Here is a 22386-nt window from a genome sequence, read left to right as displayed (position 1 = left end):
GGCTGAGCGACGTAAATGGACTGCTCGATCGGTCGGTCGTTGACTGCTTGAGCTGTCGCTACAAACCGCGCAGTTGACGGCTTGAAGCGGTCGCGACTGCTTGAGCAGTCCGTGTACGGCAGTTAATGAATGTCCATAGTTCACCGCGCGGCTTCAAGCCGTCGGTCTCAACTGCTTGAAGCGGTCCGTGTACGGCCGCCCTAATACCTATATCTATAGAATACCTGTAAAACTCCATCCCACGTTTGTATCAAGCTTGCATTTTTCACTGGAATCGTTCCTTCCCCAGATTCTATTTTAGTACGAAGCTGGCCGCGAGAGAATCTGTAAAAAAACCAACAATTATATTTTAACAAAATACTTATCCGCCTTGAAATTGTCAAATTTAAATGGAAACAACAAGGAAACAGGTTTCAAATAAAAAAAAAACACCAATAAATTACAATCGAATCCGCTTTTTAAATTGAGTTAGAGTGAGACGGTCGAATTTCGAACAACCCACTTACGAAATATAGTTCAAATTCCCACTGCGTAATTAAAATCCATTTTGTAACACGCTATGAAATACCGTAAAATTTCATTCCAATTAGGGCCGATTTTTCAATGCTTGGATAAAACTTATCCGTCCAATAAAGTATTACACGATATATAATATTAAAATGTCACGTAAATTGTCAAATACGGGCAATTATAGTAGAGCCATTTTAATAGGCAACATTTGACAGTTCAATAAAATTCAACAACGTAACCTAGTAACGACTACATAGAATACCATGATATTTCGTTTTGTTAGAACTGCACATTTGCTTAACTTTTTTCAATTACGATTACATATTTATTATAATAATGACCGATATAAGTAATTTTAGGATTTGATTTTACTGATAAACCATTCTAAACATAATAAACAATTTCTGATTTAAAGAACTGACGTCGCTACAATTTTGTGCCAATAAACCTTTTTTCTTTTTAAATACCAGAGACGTTACTCTAAAAATCGAAATCTGACATCTAGAATCGAATGCATTGATTACTTGGGAATAAAAATTATCATAAATTATTGACATGTGTTTCAAGTTCGATTGACAAATGTTTCAAGTCCGTATCGATTAATTCACTTTAAGCGATGTTTTTATGCAGGTTACCACCCTATGAAGATAAAATTGATAGACGTCAAATGTTGCCTATTAAATTGGCTCCACTATAGAATTCGTTTTTAAAATGGTAGTTTTATACATTATCCGACGAATAAGTTTTAACCAAGGATTGAAAAATCAGCCCTTAATAAAATTTAATTTAGTTAAAAAACTACATAACTCGTAAAATTATTGTATTGTCCGACCTCGATAAACATTTACATACAAAGTTTGAAATAAATCTGTCCGTTTATCGTCAAAATCGATTCTAAAGGAGTCACACATACAAACATACAGTTAAGTTAATAAAGACTTGTTAAAAAACTTCACGGCTGTTCGAATTAAATATGACCGTTTAGAGTGAGTCAAAATCAAGTCATCAAGACATACAGGTGAAGCTAATAATAGCGTTGACCGCCTCCTTGGTACAGTGGTTGACGCGTGAGCGTATCACCGAGGGGTCCTGGGTTCGATTCCCGGTGGAGACGAAGAAAAAAAAATGTCTCGGTCTGATAGGACGCAGAAGGCTGATCACCTACTTGTCCCTAAAGAAAGTCGATCAGTGAAACAGATGCATCTACCCTTTACCCCACTATGGGGTCATAGGACTTCCTTTTTTTTTAATAATAGCGTTAAAAATGAAATAAATCCCGCTTTAAACCCGTCAAACCCACCTGTTAGGATGTCTATCCGGTTCCATTTGTTCTTCATGCGGACTGAATATCCTCCCATCACCGCACGGCGCTGTACTTATATATAAATGTATCTGTCTGTTCGCCTTTAGCCTGTAACCGGCGTGAGCGAGGGGTATGGGTTCGATGTCCGAGGATTCTATTGGTACTCGCGGCCCTGGAAGATTGAATAGAATCTTAATCTTAATACTATTATAAAGGCGAAAGTTTGTATGGATGTATGGATGTATGGATGTTTGTTACTCTTTCACGTAAAAACTACTAAACCGATTACAATGAAATTTAGCACACATATAGAGGGTAACTTGGATTAACACATAGGATAGGTTTTATCCCGGAAATCCCACGGGAACGGCAACTGTGCGGGTTTTCCCTTGAAAACGCGGGCGAAGCCGCGGGCGGAAATCTAGTTAATAAATAAATAAATAGTTCAAGACAATTTTCACACACGGCACGATCTGATCCCATACTAAGCTTTTCGCTTGTGTTATGGAAATAGACTGGGGTAGAAGCCTTTGAAAATAATGAAAAGATAAAAAAAATCGCAGTCGGATGAAACCCATTAGAAAAGGAGGGGAATATGATAAAAATGTAAGGAAAAATAAATTACGGTCAATCCGAGTTCGGGAAGCGGGAGGGGGGAGCTTTTAAGAGAAAAAAATGGTTTCTCTCGATTTCCAACAAAACTACAAGTCCTATAGAAAAAAGTTCAATGGCAAAGTTGTAGGTAATTAAAAGTTCTACAACTTTTGTATTCACAATTTTTTCACATAACCTAAAAATTTAGGTGAAAAATTAAAAAAACCAAGTTTTTGGTCTTTTATTTCTATCTACTTCAAAATTTATTTTTTTTCTACGAAATTTGGTGGAAACTTACTTTATTATGTCCCAAATACACTGTAATTTATTTGATTGAAAATATTTATTTTTTCGCCTTATTTTGAATTAATACCAAAAAAACAACCTAATTTTCAATCGAAAAGTCACCCGTCAAAATATCAGCTTTTTTCAGAAACTTGGGGTGCCTTTTATTCATTGAAATCTCTACTTTCATATGGTGTAAAAAAAAATAAACACCACCATAGTAAATGTTCTCAGGAAATGCATACAAACAGTGTGATAATGAGCTTTTACTAAATCAGGCACACTTCTTGAACTCTATATCTTCTCTTGTATCGGCTTTTCGGTAATATTTCAAAAGAAAAATAATTATCTGTTCTAAGTTTAATATTTTACAGCATATTCAAAAGCAAAATGATGTCGATAAAAACATTTCAGGTAGTTCGAGAAGTGTGCCTGATTTAGTAAAAGCTAATTTTCAGACTGTTTGTATGCATTTCCTGAGAACATTTACTATGGTGGTGTTTATTTTTCTTACACCATATGAAAGTAGAGATTTCAATGAATAAAAGGCACCCCAAGATTTTGAAAAAAGCTGATATTTTGACGGGTGACTTTTCGATTGAAAATTAGGTTGTTTTTTTGGTATTCATTCAAAATAAGGCGAAAAAATAAATATTTTCAATCAAATAAATTACAGTGTATTTTGGACATAATAAAGTAAGTTTCCACCAAATTTCGTAGAAAAAAAATAAATTTTGAAGTAGATAGAAATAAAAGACCAAAAACTTAGTTTTTGAATTTTTCACCTAAATTTTTAGGTTATGTGAAAAAATTGTGATGTATTCACAATTTTTTCACATAACCTAAAAATTTAGGTTGTAGAACTTTTAATTACCTACAACTTTGCCAATGAACTTTTTTCTATAGGACTTGTAGTTTTGTCAGAAATCGAGAGAAACCATTTTTTTCTCTTAAAAGCTCCCCCCTCCCGCTTCCCGAACTCGGATTGACCGTAATTTATTTTTCCTTACATTTTTATCATATTCCCCTCCTTTTCTAATGGGTTTCATCCGACTGCGATTTTTTTTTTGTTTCAAAAATTATCTACTCTAGTCTAAAACCAGATGGCTGATAAACATACATATGTAATTTTAAATAAATACTTATATAGATAATTAACACCCAGACACAGAGCATACATCTATGTTCATCCCACAAATAGTTGCCCCGGGTGGGAATCGAACCCACGACCTCTGGCTTTGAAGGCAGGGCCACTACCAACCAAGCCAACCGGTCAGTCAAATCTATATATAAATCCATCAATGAATCGATAATTAAATAAATCATGAACAAATAATTAAATTAATACAAGCAAACCCGGCGAACTCCGTTTCGCCACCAGAGACACCTTTTCTTTGCTATAAACCTCACGGAGCCCGAGACCTTTCCAACGAATGCAAAAACGTGGAAATCGGTTCGTGCGTTCTGGAGTTATAGCGTCAGGAAGGAAAACCCGACTTATTTTTATATAGTAGATATCAATCGTTACCATGTAACAAGCAATCAATCATTACTTTCTAACAAACATAACATTCAAATATAAATAACTAGCTTTCCACCCGCGGCATCGCCCGCGCAGTCAAAGAAAAACCCGCATAGTTCCCGTTCCCGTGGGATTTCCGGGATAAAACCTATCCTATGTCCCGGGATAAAAAGTAGCCTATGTCCTTTCTCGGGTATCAAAATATCTCTATACCAAATTTCATGCAAATTAGTTCAGTAGTTAAGGCGTGATTGAGTAACAGACAGACAGACAGAGTTACTTTCGCATTTATAATATTATAGTATGGATAGTAGATATCAATCGTTACCATTTAACAATCAATCAATCAATCATTACTTTCTAACAAACATAACATTAAAATATAAATAATATTTACTTACGAGGTGAATCTGCATACATCAACAGCTGTTTATACAGATATCTTTGCAAGCAACGCCTGGCTGCAACCTGTAGTACAAAAAAGTATAAGTGCTTTAGCATATTTTGGAATAGTAATAACAATAAATTAAATGTTTTCAAATAAAATTTTTGTGATCAAATTGTATGCAATATGGTTTACAAACACAGATACAAACAATACAAACACAGACACATACAATACAAACACAGACACATTCTATACAAACAAAGATACATACAATATTTGCCCCAGTTGGGAATCGAACCCACGACCTCTGCTTGGAAGGCAGGGTTCACTACCAACCAAGACAACCAGTCAGTCAAAAAATTCAAATATAAATGCAATCTATCTCACCTCAGCGTGACAATCATTTACTGCTCGGCCGGATACGGACATTTTATCACCGGACACACACTTCGTGCCGGTTGTCACTGCTATAATCTATAACAAATTAATATAAATAAAATACATTACTTATAAATGTAAGAAAACAATCTTAACATCTTAACATACTATTATAAAGGCGAAAGTTTGTAAGGATGTATGGATGTATGGATCTTTGTTACTCTTTCACGTAAAAACTACTGAACCGATTACAATGAAATTTAGCACACATATAGAGGGTAACTTGGATTAACACATAGGATAGGTTTTATCCCGGAAATCCCACGGGAACGGGAACTATGCGGGTTTTCCTTTGAAAACGCGGGCGAAGCCGCGGGCGGAAATCTAGTATTTTAAATAAATGACTTTCTTGCTTATGAATGGATTATTCACAAATGCACAAATTCAAAAAAGCCTATTTTTAAGTACACTATATTTTTTTAAAGAATAAAATGCTTAAAAATAGTATATTTAGACGCGTTGAGAGTAAAACTTCAAGGTCGCGTCATGGAGTAAGACGTTTGAATCTTGCTAAAGAATTTTCAGTTCTGACACGTGTGCTCGGTAAACAATCTCTTTTTTCTGACTGACCTCCTCCAACTCATTTTAATGAAGTCTTCAGATTCATTCCTCGTTTAAAATTAAAACACGAGCAAAACCGCATGCAAGCACTAATAAAAATATATAAAACTAGCTTTCCGCCCGTGGCTGCGCCCGCATTGTCTTAAACCTAATAAATTATATGCTAAAACCTTCCTCTTGAATTACTCTATTTAAAAAACCGCATCCGTTGCGTAGTTTTAAAGATTTAAGCATACAAAGGGACAGAGAAAGCGACTTTGTTTTATACTATGTAGTGAAACGACAAACCTTAGCACCTTCCAATTCATTGTCAATAGTCATCACAATGCCGGCCAACACCTTACGTTTCAAATGTACCGGGTCGTTTTGCATTAGTTCCGTGAATTTTTCGTTCACCAATCTGTAGAAAAAAATATTATATCTGTTGAAACAATTACATTTTTGTCCTTTTTATAATAAGCCTAGTATATATTGGTAACTAACTACACGATAAAATTGGCGAGTCCATTTCATAACACAGTGTAGTACAGTAAGTTTGAATACAGTAAAAATTGCATATTAAAATAACGGGCACGTAATAGAGATACACTAGTCCCCACACTAGAATCCCCTGTGTTGTGGGAAACTAGTCTCTTAGTCCAGGAGGAATCGGCGCATGAGTACCGAAAACTATTCCACCTCAATTTTTTTACGTGATCCTCTTCAAATTGCCCTACTGATGATATAAATGCATGTTGCCATGGGGCAACCCGGTGCCATATTGTTTAAACCGAAATTGTTTAAACAATTGCAAGGAATTGTTATTTTTCAACCGGACAAATTTTTTTTATATTTTTTATCGAAATACCAATAAAAAAGGTCCAATTACTTTTCACGATAAAGTTAATATTTTCAAAGATATGAATTTTTTAAGGTTTGAAAAATCTCAAATTTGGGTACTTTCGACCCATGAAAAATATATTTAAAAAAAAAATAATATATAAGTAATATTTTTTTTTCAATTCTCTATACAATAGTTAATAATATTGTTAATAGAGATTTAAGAAAATTTCATTGTTTATATCTGTTTTTTAATTGTTAACTTCGCGCGCTCACAAGTACGCGCCGCTTACCTTTAAGTATCGCCGTCTCTCTCTTACTCATGCGCTGCATCGGCCTCTCTGTGTCTTGAATCATTATTTATCATTTATCTTAAAAACTATCAACTTTATCAAGATTTCTAAAGAGAGCAATCTTATTAATAATTAAATTGTCTACAATTTGTTTCTTATATATTTTTTTCTGAAATCAATTTTTTTAAAGTTATTTAAGCATAAATTGAAACATGTAATTAAAATTACTTTTTTGTCAGTTTATATTACTTTTTTGTTATTGAAACAGCAAGTAAGGTAAAAGACCCAGTTATTGACACTGGCCTAGTTGTTTGGTTATATTTATGTATTTTAACATGCTTTTATTAGCTTCACCTGTATGTCTGTATATATAATCGACTCTTTTAGACTCGATTTTGACCCACTTTAAACGGGCGGATTTTATTCCAACTTTGTACACTTCAAGCATAGGTGACAATACAATAATTTCACGAGTTTAAGCATGTTTTATTTTTTTCAACTATACTATTAATTATTTATTATAAGCTATTCTATCGCGGGTCTTGAGCGCGGGGACCGAATCCAGAAATTCCGTAACGAAAAACCTCACGCTCCCCACTCCGACGGGCGCGGAGGTGTGGCTTGAAGGCATAGCATGCAATAGCTTTACCGCGGCAGTACCCGAGTGCCACACGTCTTTTTTTATATTACAAATTAGAACAATTTTTACTTAACTTAAATTATAGTGAAACTGAAGCTTTGCTTGTCAGTGAAAAATAAAACACACACACACACACACACACACACACACACACACACACACTCACTCACTCACTCATACACTGGAGTTTGTTAAGTATTTTATTTTTGTTTCTTTATAAGTACCTCTTAGAGCGTAAACGCACTATGCGGGTAGCCGCATTGCGGGTAGCCGTCCGGCTGACCGCAATCACAATTATGTACGTAATATGCGGTCTGCGGCCGCACAGTGCGCATAGAAATGAATATTACGTACATAATTGTGATTGCGGTCAGCCGGACGGCTACCCGCAATGCGGCTACCCGCAATGCGGCTACCCGCAATGCGGCTACCCGCATAGTGCGTTTACGCTCTTACACTGCAATGTATAATAATTTATAGTCTTAAATTTTTAAAATAATCAAAATATATTTCTGTAACAACGGAAGATAGTCCAGGAGGAATCGGCGCATGAGTACCGAAAACTATTCCACCTCAATTTTTTTACGTGATCCTCTTCAAATTGCCCTACTGATGATATAAATGCATGTTGCCATGGGGCAACCCGGTGCCATATTGTTTAAACCGAAATTGTTTAAACAATTGCAAGGAATTGTTATTTTTCAACCGGACAAATTTTTTTTATATTTTTTATCGAAATACCAATAAAAAAGGTCCAATTACTTTTCACGATAAAGTTAATATTTTCAAAGATATGAATTTTTTAAGGTTTGAAAAATCTCAAATTTGGGTACTTTCGACCCATGAAAAATATATTTAAAAAAAAAATAATATATAAGTAATATTTTTTTTTCAATTCTCTATACAATAGTTAATAATATTGTTAATAGAGATTTAAGAAAATTTCATTGTTTATATCTGTTTTTTAATTGTTAACTTCGCGCGCTCACAAGTACGCGCCGCTTACCTTTAAGTATCGCCGTCTCTCTCTTACTCATGCGCTGCATCGGCCTCTCTGTGTCTTGAATCATTATTTATCATTTATCTTAAAAACTATCAACTTTATCAAGATTTCTAAAGAGAGCAATCTTATTAATAATTAAATTGTCTACAATTTGTTTCTTATATATTTTTTTCTGAAATCAATTTTTTTAAAGTTATTTAAGCATAAATTGAAACATGTAATTAAAATTACTTTTTTGTCAGTTTATATTACTTTTTTGTTATTGAAACAGCAAGTAAGGTAAAAGACCCAGTTATTGACACTGGCCTAGTTGTTTGACACTCGCAATTTGATTTTAATTAAAAGAATGAAATGTTCTCAAAAAACCAAAGATCTTAAAATTTTTAATTCAAAAATTATATTTATTAATTTATTAGAATTGATTTGTTTTTTTTTTAACTAAAATAAAATTTAAAGTGTCAATAACTAGGTCTTTTACCTTATTAATTACATTGAATAACTTCTTCAAACGAAAGTTATAGATGGAGAAGTATGAAATAATAAAACAAGATTTAAAAATAAGTATTTATTTATTATCAATATTATTTTTATATATTATATTCTTACAGTCTTCTGAATCACAACCACATAGAAGTATGCAACTTATATTATTTGTGAGCGCGCGAAGTTAACAATTAAAAAACAGATATAAACAATGAAATTTTCTTAAATCTCTATTAACAATATTATTAACTATTGTATAGAGAATTGAAAAAAAAATATTACTTATATATTATTTTTTTTTTAAATATATTTTTCATGGGTCGAAAGTACCCAAATTTGAGATTTTTCAAACCTTAAAAAATTCATATCTTTGAAAATATTAACTTTATCGTGAAAAGTAATTGGACCTTTTTTATTGGTATTTCGATAAAAAATATAAAAAAAATTTGTCCGGTTGAAAAATAACAATTCCTTGCAATTGTTTAAACAATTTCGGTTTAAACAATATGGCACCGGGTTGCCCCATGGCAACATGCATTTATATCATCAGTAGGGCAATTTGAAGAGGATCACGTAAAAAAATTGAGGTGGAATAGTTTTCGGTACTCATGCGCCGATTCCTCCTGGACTATCTTCCGTTGTTACAGAAATATATTTTGATTATTTTAAAAATTTAAGACTATAAATTATTATACATTGCAGTGTAAGAGCGTAAACGCACTATGCGGGTAGCCGCATTGCGGGTAGCCGCATTGCGGGTAGCCGCATTGCGGGTAGCCGTCCGGCTGACCGCAATCACAATTATGTACGTAATATTCATTTCTATGCGCACTGTGCGGCCGCAGACCGCATATTACGTACATAATTGTGATTGCGGTCAGCCGGACGGCTACCCGCAATGCGGCTACCCGCATAGTGCGTTTACGCTCTAAGAGGTACTTATAAAGAAACAAAAATAAAATACTTAACAAACTCCAGTGTATGAGTGAGTGAGTGAGTGAGTGTGTGTGTGTGTGTGTGTGTGTGTGTGTGTGTGTGTGTGTGTTTTATTTTTCACTGACAAGCAAAGCTTCAGTTTCACTATAATTTAAGTTAAGTAAAAATTGTTCTAATTTGTAATATAAAAAAAGACGTGTGGCACTCGGGTACTGCCGCGGTAAAGCTATTGCATGCTATGCCTTCAAGCCACACCTCCGCGCCCGTCGGAGTGGGGAGCGTGAGGTTTTTCGTTACGGAATTTCTGGATTCGGTCCCCGCGCTCAAGACCCGCGATAGAATAGCTTATAATAAATAATTAATAGTATAGTTGAAAAAAATAAAACATGCTTAAACTCGTGAAATTATTGTATTGTCACCTATGCTTGAAGTGTACAAAGTTGGAATAAAATCCGCCCGTTTAAAGTGGGTCAAAATCGAGTCTAAAAGAGTCGATTATATATACAGACATACAGGTGAAGCTAATAAAAGCATGTTAAAATACATAAATATAAAAATGTTTCACAGAATAATGTTAGATTAAAAATGATAAAATTTTTACAATTAGACACATGATCAGCTGGTGATGACGGTCATTGGTTCAGGTGATGATGTTGATGATATTTCTAAGCTATAAAGTTACACATAATCAGCAAACAGTTGTGTGTATTATTTTTTGTTATATTGGTTACTCTACTTATGATGACATTTCTACGTTACTAAGTTACACTTTTGGTCCTGATGATGATATCTAAGTTACTAAGTTAAAGTTACTCACTTAGAAATATGATCAGCCAGCGGTTGCGGTATCCCCGAACTACTATTAGCTGTGATATTATCCACCACTGGCTCAGGGGGTGATGATATAATACTGGCCAATGCCGCTTTGGAAGCAGCCAGTTTCGCTTGTTTTTTACTTGAACCTGTAAATTTGTTAAAATAAATAATTTTTGACAAACCAAAAATATTACAGCATTTATTCATCACTTTTGTCTGCTTTTTTGCTTGCTTATTGTAAATTGTGTGTTAAAATAAATATTTTTTGACAGAAAAATGTTTGCAGGATTTATTTGTCAGTTTTGATCTACTTAGCTTACATATGTAAATTATATTTCGTGTATTATATATTGTTTTGACACAGAAAATATAGATTTAACTAATACCTGTGTATTAGTTACCACGGCATCTCTCTATAGTAGGGGAGGCCAAGAGGGGGATTTTGGGATTTACTCGAGCGCGTCAGATTACTATAAGGGACGGTACCTTAGCTATTCATTAGTACCTCTAGTCAATATGAGCAGTTATGGTTGGTGGGTGCGCTCAGGGGCCCCGCTGGAAAATTTGAATAAACCATAATTCCCTAAGGTTGAGCTCGAATCGTCAGATTAGCGAAATGGGGACTTCTTATATTGTAATTAACCCCCCCATATATTAATCTGACGCGCTCGAATAATATTACTTTAATTTTTTACCCTTTCTTCATAGCGATTAAATCGCCACTTAAATCGTCAGATTAACGTATACTTTTTTTCAGTGACGTCCTGGAGCATGCAAAATATCAATAACTAACGCGCTTGAGTATTTCCAAGCCAATTTTTTTCTTTTTTAAATTAAAAAAAATCAAAAAACCCTTCCCCACCGCTAAAAGTGAAAACATTATAGGACCTTTTTTTCTCGCTATGGTCTAATCTACCAATTCTAATAGGTTCCCGTGACGCTCGAGTAAATCCACATTTAGCATCCTGGGCTCCCCTACTACTAGATATAACCTCTACATAACGCATAACAACAAATAATAACGAATATAAGAAAAAAAATATCATGAAGAGGAATTTGAATTAAATTTAATGTGAAACTTAACTGTTCGACTGCATCTATTGATCGATAAATTTTTCTATTCTTTACTATAGTTCTAAACTAAATGAAAAATTCCTCTCCTCATATATACACACACACACACACACAGACAAACACACTCACACATGCATTGTATCAAGATTAAAAAACCGTATCTATATTTTTACAAACTTCTGTTTTTTTCTGACAAAAACAGATTGAAGAAGAATTAAGAGAAATTTAATAACCATTTAGAATAAGACATTCACAAATTATACGAATTATTGAAGACATTTTGCTTCTAAATAAATTGCGTTTAAAATTCGTTACAAAGAATATAATTTCTAAATAAATGTTTAAAATTATCTTACCATATCCTTCATATGTCATGCCATTAAGTCGACACACCACTTTAAAACGCATACTGTGGTTCAAATTCAGTGTCGCTGGAATAAAAAGACATGTTTATAAATTAATTTACATATAAAAAAAAGCGCGTGTGCCGTGCACACGTGTCAGAAGTGAAACTTCTTTGGCAAGATTTAAAGATACAAATCAAATCGAATCGTCGCGCTACGGCATGATGAGATGGTATTGCCTTGAAACTGACTATAAAATAAATAAGACTGCCAAATCTTACTGGAGTTTTAAAGCAGTCATATGCTTTTGGAGTGAAACTTCTTTAGACGCGTTGAGAGTAAAATTTCAAGGTCGCGTCATGTTAGTAACAAGTGTGCTTCGCACACACGCTCTTTTTTTGTCTTTTTCTTGTTTTTTCAAGCGATTGTGCGAATGCGAACGTGAACGAAGCCGAGTATAAAAGCTAGTTTTAAATATATATAGCTTTCCACCCGCGGCATCGCCCGCGTGTTCAAAGAAAAACCCGCATAGTTCCCGTTCCTGTCGGATTTCTGGGATAAAACCTATCCTATGTCCTTTCTCAGGTATCAAAATATCTCTATACGAAATTTCATGCAAATTGGTTCAGTAGTTAAGGCGTGATTGAGTAACAGACAGACAGACAGAGAACTACTTTCGCATTTATAATATTAATAATAATAAGTATGGATATTATATTATAATATTACTCACTTCTATCAACATCGAGCGTAGATCCATCCCCATATGTAGTAGCGAACTCGATAGTCGGATACATTTCATACAATTTGTTGATCGGACTCTTGTGCGACGGTATGCAAGGCTTGGGCGAAAACAGTGACGGCTCTTGAGGGGCTAGAAGATAATTATTAATAATAATAATAATAGTCCTACATCGGCCGCGGACTGCCCAGGGCTGTATCTCTATATCACACCCGGGACACTCCATACAAAATTATTGTTTTGACAATCACACTGTAGAGACTGCAAATGTGTGTGTTAACGCTTTATGGTTGGCATATTTGTGACTAGCGTAAAGAAATTCGCGTTTTTCTGATGAAATATATATCCATAAACAGCACAATATCTAACCATTTTCTACGAAAAACGATAATCACAAATCCAAAATAATTAAATTACTTTAAGTCAATTTGATTAATGTTGTCGATCTTCGTTGCGTATCGTCCTTACGGAAAAATGCGGGCCATCTATAGCGTGATCGTGCGGCGTGAGGTAAGTGTTTTATTTTGGCGGGAGGCGGAGAGTGTCCGTTCTGTAGCGTTTAGCTACTACAATTATGTATTCTGTATCTCTATAGTACAGTCATGGGCAGGCTGCGGCTGATGTCCCATAACACATTAAAACTCTCAAAAGGGCCTCTGCGTGTTGGATCCGTGTCCCCACGTAAGCCTTCCAAAAGACCGGGTACCGTCCTTCTGGTGGTACCCGAGTATTATGGAGATGAGAAACATAATAATAAAATGGTCATTATTTGGTTCTCACAACATTAAAAGGTTACAAAAACTTACTACTACTTAACTTTATTATTAATAATTATTAGTAGAAAAAACTATAAAACGAACATTATTATGACAATTATAACCAACTAGCTTTCTGCCCGCGGCTTCGCCCGCTTTGTCTAAAACCTAATCTATACTAATATTATAAAGCTGAAGAGTTCGTTTGTTTGTTTGAACGCGCTAATCTCGGGAACTACACGTCCGATTTGAAAAATTCTTTCGGTGTTAGATAGCCCATTTATCTAGGAAGGCTATGGGCTATATATCATCACGCTAAGACCAACAGGAGCGGAACACTGTGGGTAAAACCGCACACACAGCTAGTATTGCAATAAATTTTAAACAAAAATTGTAATAAATTGAAATAACTCACATGGTTCCCGTGGAACTATGGGCGCTTTCGGTTTTTCTTCAGCAACCGGTTTCTCCGATTTTTCAGATTTCTCCGATTCTTCCGAATTTTCCGAATTTTCTGATTTTTCCGAATTTTCACATTCTTCCGATTTCTCCGATTTTTGCGATTTGGGTTTCTTCGGTTTCGGCGATTTCCTACCGGTGATGCATTGGAAATCGGATGCTGTAAACAAGATGATATGTTTCGTATCCATGACGATTATAAACAACTATACTCCTAATAAAAAAATGTCTGAAGCAAAACTCTGCCTATGCGTGTATTAAGCAGAGTTTTGTAAAGAGCAATGATGATCAAACTATACTCACAATATCCTATTTCAATGTTTATTTAAAAAATGTGTGCGTGTACTAGTGTACACACGTAAGAAGTGAAACTTCTTTATGACCTTATTTTTAAAAAAATAATTTACTATATGCAACTTTACAAAAATACGTCGAATCACACGTGGTAGGGATAAGAAAAAGATGGCGCGTAACGGTAAAATGTCACGCGTAACGCAAAAATGTTACACTAAATTTTTTTCCAACCCCAATAAAGAAGTTCCACTTCAAAAATAAAACTAAACCATCTTAATATAGTCAGAACTTAAACAAAATTAAAATGTAAATGGGAAGGCACAAGCTTTCAAAAACAAAATAGTATTTTGGTATATTTGAATCTTGCCACAAAGTTTCACTTCTGACACTCGGCACACTCGCTGTTTTTTTTTTGTATTCTGTATCGTGTTATATAATATGTATCTTTTATTATGCTGTATTTTGTCATATGACTTGACCGCCTCCTCAGTACAGTGGTTGACGAATGACGCGTGAGCGTAACACCGAGGGGTCCTGGGTTCGATTCCCGGTGGAGACGAAGAAAAAAAAATGTCTTGGTATGGTAGGACACAGAAGGCTGATCACCTGATTGTCCCTAAAGAAAATCGATCAGTGAAACAGATGTATAATGCATCTGCACCTTACCCCACTATCCCCTAGTGGGGTAAGGGGCAGATGCATTATGGGACTTTACTGTATTATGTCATATACTTACTAAAATCGATATTCATCTTGACAGGCAAGGGCGACTGTCCCACTTTAATGAGCAAGGCATTTAAACAGGCCCTCGCTGCGTTTGCCCTTGCGTCTCTTTTGCTACTACCGTATCCTTTGAATGTCATGTCCGCTACCTGAAAGTTAATAATTTTTATATACAACTAGCGGTCCGCCCCGGCTTCGCCCGTGGTACCTACATGTTTAAACTATCCTATCTCTCAAGTTGGATCGAACTGCACATGGTGTGCGAATTTTATTATAATCGGTTAAGTGGTTTAGGAGTCCATTGAGGACAAGCATTGTGACATGAGATTTATATGTATATATATATGTATTAAGATTTGAACACATTGTAACAATTATTTTTGTTATATTTTGCAAAAAAAATGTGCTAACATATCTCGTGTTGTGTACCATATTGTGTTGTATTGTGCAACATGTTAATCAAATGGCTGGCCGGTTGGTTTGGTTGGTAGTGGCCCTGACTTCCAAGCCAGAGGTCGTGGGTTCGATTCCCACCCGGGGCAAATATTTGTGTGATGAACATAGATGTTTGCGCTGTGTCTGGGTGTTAATTATCTATATAAGTATTTATTAAAAATTATATGTATGTTTATCAGCCATCTGGTTTCCATAACACAAGCGAAAGCTTAGTATGGGATCAGATCGGGCCGTGTGTGAGAATTGTCCCGAAATATTTATTTATTTATAACATGTTAATTGCTTTTCGGAACTCACTATTGCTGGTGTACATTCATATTGTGCTGTATTGTGTACTATATTATGTTGTTATAGTGTGTTGTTTATAACTCATGCACTGTGTAATGTGTTTTTTGCGTAACATTGTGTTTAGTACTTCCGGATCTCACTTGATTTTGGTGTACACACATACTGTGTCGTATTTTTTCTTGTATTGTATTGTACAACATATTATAAACATATTGTACTACACTATGTAATATATTATGTTGTATTGTGTAACATTTTGTGTTGCATTGTGTAACATTTTGTGTTGTATTGTGTATATCATGTTGTTGTATTGTAATACTTACTGTAACAGCAACAGTGAAGTTGGGACAATGCGCCGGTCCCCTATGGTCGAGCAAGTTATACACCACCCTTACGCCTAGCTCGTTGAGGGCGGACACCGGCGACTTGCCGCCCTGCGCCACCGCTTCGGCCGCTTTTGTTAGCGCCTATTTATTCAAATAAAGCAGGAGAAACCAAAATTAACTTGAGCACGACTCAAAAATATGAAAATCCAAGAAAAGTAGCCTAAAACACGATTCTGAGCTATTTACAATCAAAATTTCATCCAAATCCGTGAGTTTACGTATGAAAGCATAACAGACACAGAGACAGACCGAAGAATTCATTTGTTTGTGCGTGCTAATCTAATGAACTATTGGCACAGTATATTTGGGACATTAAAGCTCTAAGGAACTAGTGGTACAGTGAAATCTGGTCATCAATTCGGGAACTACGATGCCACAGACAGATAGACACACACACACACTCAAGTTATAAGACCTCGTGTTTTTTTGGGGGGTTAAAAGATAAATTACGGAAAAGTAACCTATAACCTTCGGTCCTTAACTAATAACAATCCAGTTTAATCGAAATCTGTACCGTGGTTTAGACGTAACAGCTTCACACACAAAAAAATATCCAGAGTTTCATGGAATGGTATACTACAAGTAATAGTACAGATTACGAAGTGTAATAAACACTATTTATTACACTTCGCAATCTGTACTATTTATTACAATTCACATACAATATGAAAACAAGTAACAAAGAAAATATGAATTACCTGTAAATTCCATGTAAAACCAGCATCTAGATGAATGAGAGCCGATCGCTTCGTGGGTGGTCCCTCGCTATCTGTAAAAAGAGAAACATATACAGATTACAGAGGGTTTAAAATCATTCAGTATGGAAAAGTCTGATAATACCGGTCAATAACATTCACCTTTCGTTCTTTAACTTTATTTATTTATAGCTATATTATTTACTAGCGGTCCGCCCCGGCTTCGCCCGTGGTACATATTTCACAATAAAAGGTAGCCTATAATGTTCTTTCTTAGGGTCTAAAGATTATCTGTGCCAAATTTCATCAAAATCGGTCCAGTAGTTTATGCGTGAAAACCATACATACATAATTACAAACCTTTCCTCTTTATAACATGTATTAGTATAGATTTATGCCCGCTTTGTCTAAAACCTAATAAATTACATACTAAAACCTTCCTCTTGAATCACTCTATCAATTAAAAAAAACCACATCAAAATTCGTTGCGTAGTTTTAAAGATTTAAGCATACAAATTACAAACTGACATAGGGAGAGAGAAAGCGACTTTGTTTTATACTATGTAGTGATGTCGCTTCTACCGTGAAGAATCGGTATGAAATTCGACCCTCCAAAATACAGTAGCTACAAACTAATATACCAGAATAACACAAGCTATCGTGTATGTACCTACATGATTTCTGCAGGCGAAACCGTAAAGCCAAAATTGTATCACTAAATAAAAAAAATATTACTTATTGTATTTATTTGCCAAAAAAAGTGAACCCCGCACTAGGTACAACCTGTATCGCGGGGCCTTAAAGCGATTACAATGAATATCATTAAAAGTCTACAGTCCAATACAAATTAGACAATTTTTATTATGCCCAAAAATATTAACAAAAAACTTCAATTCTATTTGAAATACGAGATCATCAACACATAAAAATTTAAAAAACAAACACGATGTTTATTAAAAACACGGTATGACTAAGCGTAAAATTGGTGAAAGCAAAAATCCACAATGCGCATATTATTATGCTTTTATCAGTATCTAAAAGGAAGAACATTTAAAAATAACTTACCAATGCTATTTGTGCCACTTGCAATGTCCATATCTTTCAAAAAAATAGTACGATGTTATTTTTCTATGAATTTGAATGTTTTGTAATATCTATTCACTTTAATTTATTTGAATATAAGAATGTATTCAATTTATTTGAATTTAAAATATGGAATTTCAATTAAATTATCAACAAAATATAACAAAAAACAACTATCATTACAGTAAAAAAAATGAGTTTGAAATTGGAATACGATTGACAGAATTATGTCATGTAAATTTGTATACTACCCGCTAATATTTTATTTTTATTTTTAGATCCATAGAGCTACCGTATATTAATTAGTAATACATGTTCAAGATTATTTTAATCAATTGATATAAAATAGATATTTTTTAAAATAGGTAAAAAAAGGTATTATTTCCAAATGGTACATTTCTGTAATATTTTTAAGATATTCTTCTGCATCTTTTGTTAAGTACTACAATAGATGCAGCGTTACGATAAAGAGCCTTTCTTAAACAAACAATATTTTTATCAAAAATAGTATTCCAGTCAATAGTATTCAGTACTTATATTTTAATTTTATTTTCAAGTAAAATCAAGTATTTCTATATCTCATGTGTTATTCGGATGTGTAACCTATATTACTGTAAAGTTTTGCCCAAATCCGTGCAGTAGTTTCTTGTGAAAGTAACAAACATACATTCATTCTCAAAATCTTTCGCATTTAATATTTTTCCCGCGCTTTTGCCCGCAATAGTTTTACAAATCCGTGGTTCCTGAGATTAACACATTCAAGCAAACAAACAAACTCTGCAGCTTTATAATATTAGTATAGATTATAAATTTAATTAATAATAAAACTCACCATATGTTCTCTTTCTTTCTATCATCTCGTTGTTGGAGTTGCGTATCTAAAGAAAAAATTGCATTACAGGATGTGTGTTGCTAATAATTTCATAATATTAATATTATTATTAATATAGTATCAAAAAGAACTAAAAAAAAACACGCTAAACACATGAAATTATTGTATTACTTGCGGTCCGCCCCGGCTTCGCCCGTGGTACATATTTCGCAATAAAAGGTAGCCTATGTTCTTTCTCAGAGTCTAAAGATTATGCGCATTTTATTATAATCGGTTAAGTGGTTTAGGAGTCCATTGAGGATAAACATGGTGACACGAGATTTATATATATTAAGATATGTATTACAATATTTTCCATTAATTTATTAACATTTAGAAAACTCCACAGTGAGTGCGGCCGGGGTGGTGTGGTTTGACCGCCTCCGTGGTTCAGTGGTTGACGCGTGAGCGTAGCACCGAGGGGAGTTCGAATCCCGGTGGAGACGAAGATAAAAAAAATGTCTCGGTCTGGCAGGACACAGAAGGCTGATCACCTACTTGTCCCTAAAGAAAATCGATCAGTGAAACAGATGTATAATGCATTTGTCCCTTACCCCACTAGGGGACACGGGACTTCACAGTGTGTGTGGTCTGTCTTTGACCAGGCTTTATTTCCGTAAAAAACAAACACTGACGATTAAAAAAATTATTTATTGAACAATTTGTGGGTTAGGAACAAACATGTCACATGTAACACTGACAATCATAACACAATGTTGATAAAGTTTTGCAATTCGTTAGCAACCTCAGACATGGATACATTAATATTCATAGAACAAAAATAAAAGGCAATAATTTAGGAGAAAGAAACATTGTATACCTAAAAAAATAAATACTTACTGAATGTCCAGGGACGCCAGAACCTGTAAAACAAAATATTACTTTAAATACTGCTATATTTAAAAAAAGACGTGTGGCACGCGGGGACTGTCGCGGTAAAGCTATTGCATGCTATGCCTTCAAGCCACACCTCCGCGCCCGTCGGAGTGGGGAGCGTGAGGTTTTTTCGTTACGGAATTTCTCGATTCGGTCCCCGCGCTCAAGGCCCGCGATAGAAGCTATGCAATAGCTTAAAATATAACAAGTCTGGCAGGACACAGAAGGCTGATCACTTCTTGTCCCTAAAGAAAATCAATCAGTGAAACAGATGTATAATGCATCTGCCCCTTACCCCACTAGGGGACATGGGACTTCACACCCCCAAGCATAGACCCAAGGGGATAAACCCGGGGAAGAAAGTTTGTACCATGAACATTATTTATCTTTTTTACACAGGAAAAGCTGCGGGCGACAGCTAGTAATCAGTAAAATATCCTATCTGTTACTAAGAAAGGTAGAATATAGCTTTGTATGTTTGCAAAAATGTATGAACATTTGATAACATAATAAATTTAACATGAAATAAAGAGACCTTGTTATCTTACAATGCAACTCAGTTTTATATGAAACACTATTGTCCAGGCATTTGAATATTGACCTACAATTCTATAGGACTTAATATTAATTATCACAGATAATATAAAACGTTCTTCCATCGATCGTCGAGGCGCACAGATTCTAGGCATCGCCATATGGTGGACGTTCCATGTACCCGGACTAAGCGGTTCGGTTCCACATTCTTCATCCGAACCGCGAGGGACTGGAACGCGCTTCCTGAATCTGTGTTCCCCGACGAGTACAATATGGGGGTCTTCAAGCGAAGAGTGAACCGGTACCTACTAGGGAAGCGCGTAACATCTTAGACCGCATCTAGCTTTCCATCAGGCGAGATTGTGGTCAAGCGCTTCCCTATCTACAGTAAAAAAAAAAAAAAAAAAAACTAGCGTTACAAATATAGAGGCCTAGCTGAGCCCCGCGGTTTTACCCGCATTGGTCCGCTCCTGTCGATCTTAGTGTGATGATAAATAGCCTATAGGTACTATAACCTATAGTCGCCTATATAGCACCTATAGCCTTCCTTTATAAAAAGGCTATCTAACACATAAATATATTTTTTTAATCAGACCAGTAGTTCCTGATATTAGCGCGTCAAACAAACAAACAAACTCTTCAGCTTTATAATATGTACTAGTATAGATTTGAAGTTATATTTTACTTTAAATAATCAACATTTATAAACATTAACTTTAAAACTTAAATTTTATAGAATATGTATGTGAAAACCACTGTTTACATAGTCATCTTCACTTTGACTATGTGAATCTCAACGTTCAAGGGTTTGCTTGTAATGAAAGATATTACAGTTACAACTGTATGAAACATTTCATTATTTCAATGTTGTTAAGACAACTAGTTATTAATCATCATTTTAATTAAATTTTTCATAGTGGTTGATTCACAGATGTGATTTTATTCAAATGGTTCATTTTTCCTTGATAACATAGACTATATTTTTTTTAATTAACCCGATACTAATCAAGGAATGGCGGGAGAGACCGTTAATGGACGATAAAAACATTAATGAATACATAAATAAAAAAAATACCTGATGTGACATTGTTCCGGTTCTTCTTATTGTAGAAATAATTTCTAAACATCATTGGGTTCATCTGAGTGGTCCTATAATTATCCTTGAACAACAAAACAAAAACATACACATTTGTGAATAAAACAACACGAAACATAATCTAAGAACTCATTAATTCAACTAATCGTTACCGCGTTACCGCTAGTATGGCTTTAAATTCATAAACTAGGATATTTATATACGTAGATAATATGTATTAATTAATCTTAAACTTACTCTGTAATTTTTCATGTTAAATTCTGTGGTTTCTACACAGTAGGTTAGAATTTGAAATTTTAATGTATACCAAGGGAAATCACAATGATTAACACAGTTATAAGAAGCAACTTGTAAGTTTTAAGTTGTAAACCGCAAGTGTAAACAATGTAATCTACACATCCAAACTAAACAAAGATAATAATATGGTTATGCCAAAGATTATTGCCAATTTCGTTAATCCAATTTCCGAATTCCGTTTACCAACGGTTTACTGTCACTTTTCTGTCAAAATTCCGCAACATGAGTGACAGAAGTCACGAATGACGCATTGCAGGCTTTCGATTTCTCGTACTAGAAACCGGATCAAAATGGAATGAAAAGAACTTAGAGCATTTTAGTGCTCTAAGGGCCGATTTTTCAATCGCGAGATAAACAGTCTAATAAGTACCCCTCGAATAGATTTATTCAATTATTTATCTAACTCATTACGGCTCGCCTATTTTTCAATCGTGATTTATTTGATGAATAACTATCTGACCAAATATTTCCATATTGGCAACACTGCTCTCGGAGTGGCGAAACAAACATATTAAATTAGTCAGGTTAGAGCGGGATAGGGCGTATTCAGAAAGAAAGCTTGAAACTTATAAGCGCTTATCGGCGCTTGTCATGTTCATATATTTTCCTGTCAGTGCTGTCAACCCGCGCAGGAAAATATATGAACATGACAAGCGCCGATAAGCGCTTATAAGTTTCAAGCTTTCTCTCTGAATACTCCCATAGAGTCAAATCTTGCAATTTGTCAACAACCGTCATTATGACTCACGTCAGGAGTGCACTTGTCTTCTATGATTGTTGATTGTTGTTTTGATTCGAGTAAAGAGTTTGGTTAAATTTGTG

At 34.7% G+C, this 22386-nt stretch overlaps 1 protein-coding gene across 2 annotated transcripts in view; it reads right to left on the bottom strand.

The window, feature by feature from the left end:
• LOC149475828 (double-stranded RNA-specific editase Adar-like) overlaps positions 1 to 21758 on the bottom strand; it is a 45202-nt gene extending 23444 nt beyond the window's left edge. The window contains exons 1-16 of one of the 2 annotated variants that reach the window (XM_089712827.1): positions 21505 to 21758; positions 21247 to 21331; positions 19602 to 19624; positions 18723 to 18768; positions 16811 to 16881; positions 16050 to 16193; positions 14996 to 15131; positions 13922 to 14125; positions 12743 to 12883; positions 12022 to 12096; positions 10593 to 10737; positions 5890 to 6001; positions 4990 to 5076; positions 4616 to 4682; positions 1811 to 1985; positions 225 to 324 (exon numbers count right to left, since the gene is read on the bottom strand). In XM_089712827.1, coding sequence (XP_089568953.1) covers positions 225 to 324; positions 1811 to 1985; positions 4616 to 4682; positions 4990 to 5076; positions 5890 to 6001; positions 10593 to 10737; positions 12022 to 12096; positions 12743 to 12883; positions 13922 to 14125; positions 14996 to 15131; positions 16050 to 16193; positions 16811 to 16881; positions 18723 to 18768; positions 19602 to 19624; positions 21247 to 21331; positions 21505 to 21519 — 1626 coding nt within the window. In that variant the 5' untranslated portion in view covers positions 21520 to 21758. Of the gene's footprint in view, positions 1 to 224; positions 325 to 1810; positions 1986 to 4615; positions 4683 to 4989; positions 5077 to 5889; positions 6002 to 10592; positions 10738 to 12021; positions 12097 to 12742; positions 12884 to 13921; positions 14126 to 14995; positions 15132 to 16049; positions 16194 to 16810; positions 16882 to 17872; positions 18010 to 18722; positions 18769 to 19601; positions 19625 to 21246; positions 21332 to 21504 lie in introns of those variants that run through there. The other variant, XM_089712828.1, reaches the window with a different exon arrangement.
• Between the last annotated feature and the right edge of the window lie 628 nt (positions 21759 to 22386).

The sequence above is a fragment of the Colias philodice genome, chromosome 29 (assembly GCF_061535455.1).
Source record: "Colias philodice isolate Cphi_HAF_F1 chromosome 29, ilColPhil1 Martin Lab GWU primary, whole genome shotgun sequence".
Taxonomy (NCBI): domain Eukaryota; kingdom Metazoa; phylum Arthropoda; class Insecta; order Lepidoptera; family Pieridae; genus Colias; species Colias philodice.
The sequence above is the reverse complement of the archived record's forward strand: the minus strand, read 5'-3'. Positions and strand labels throughout refer to the sequence as shown.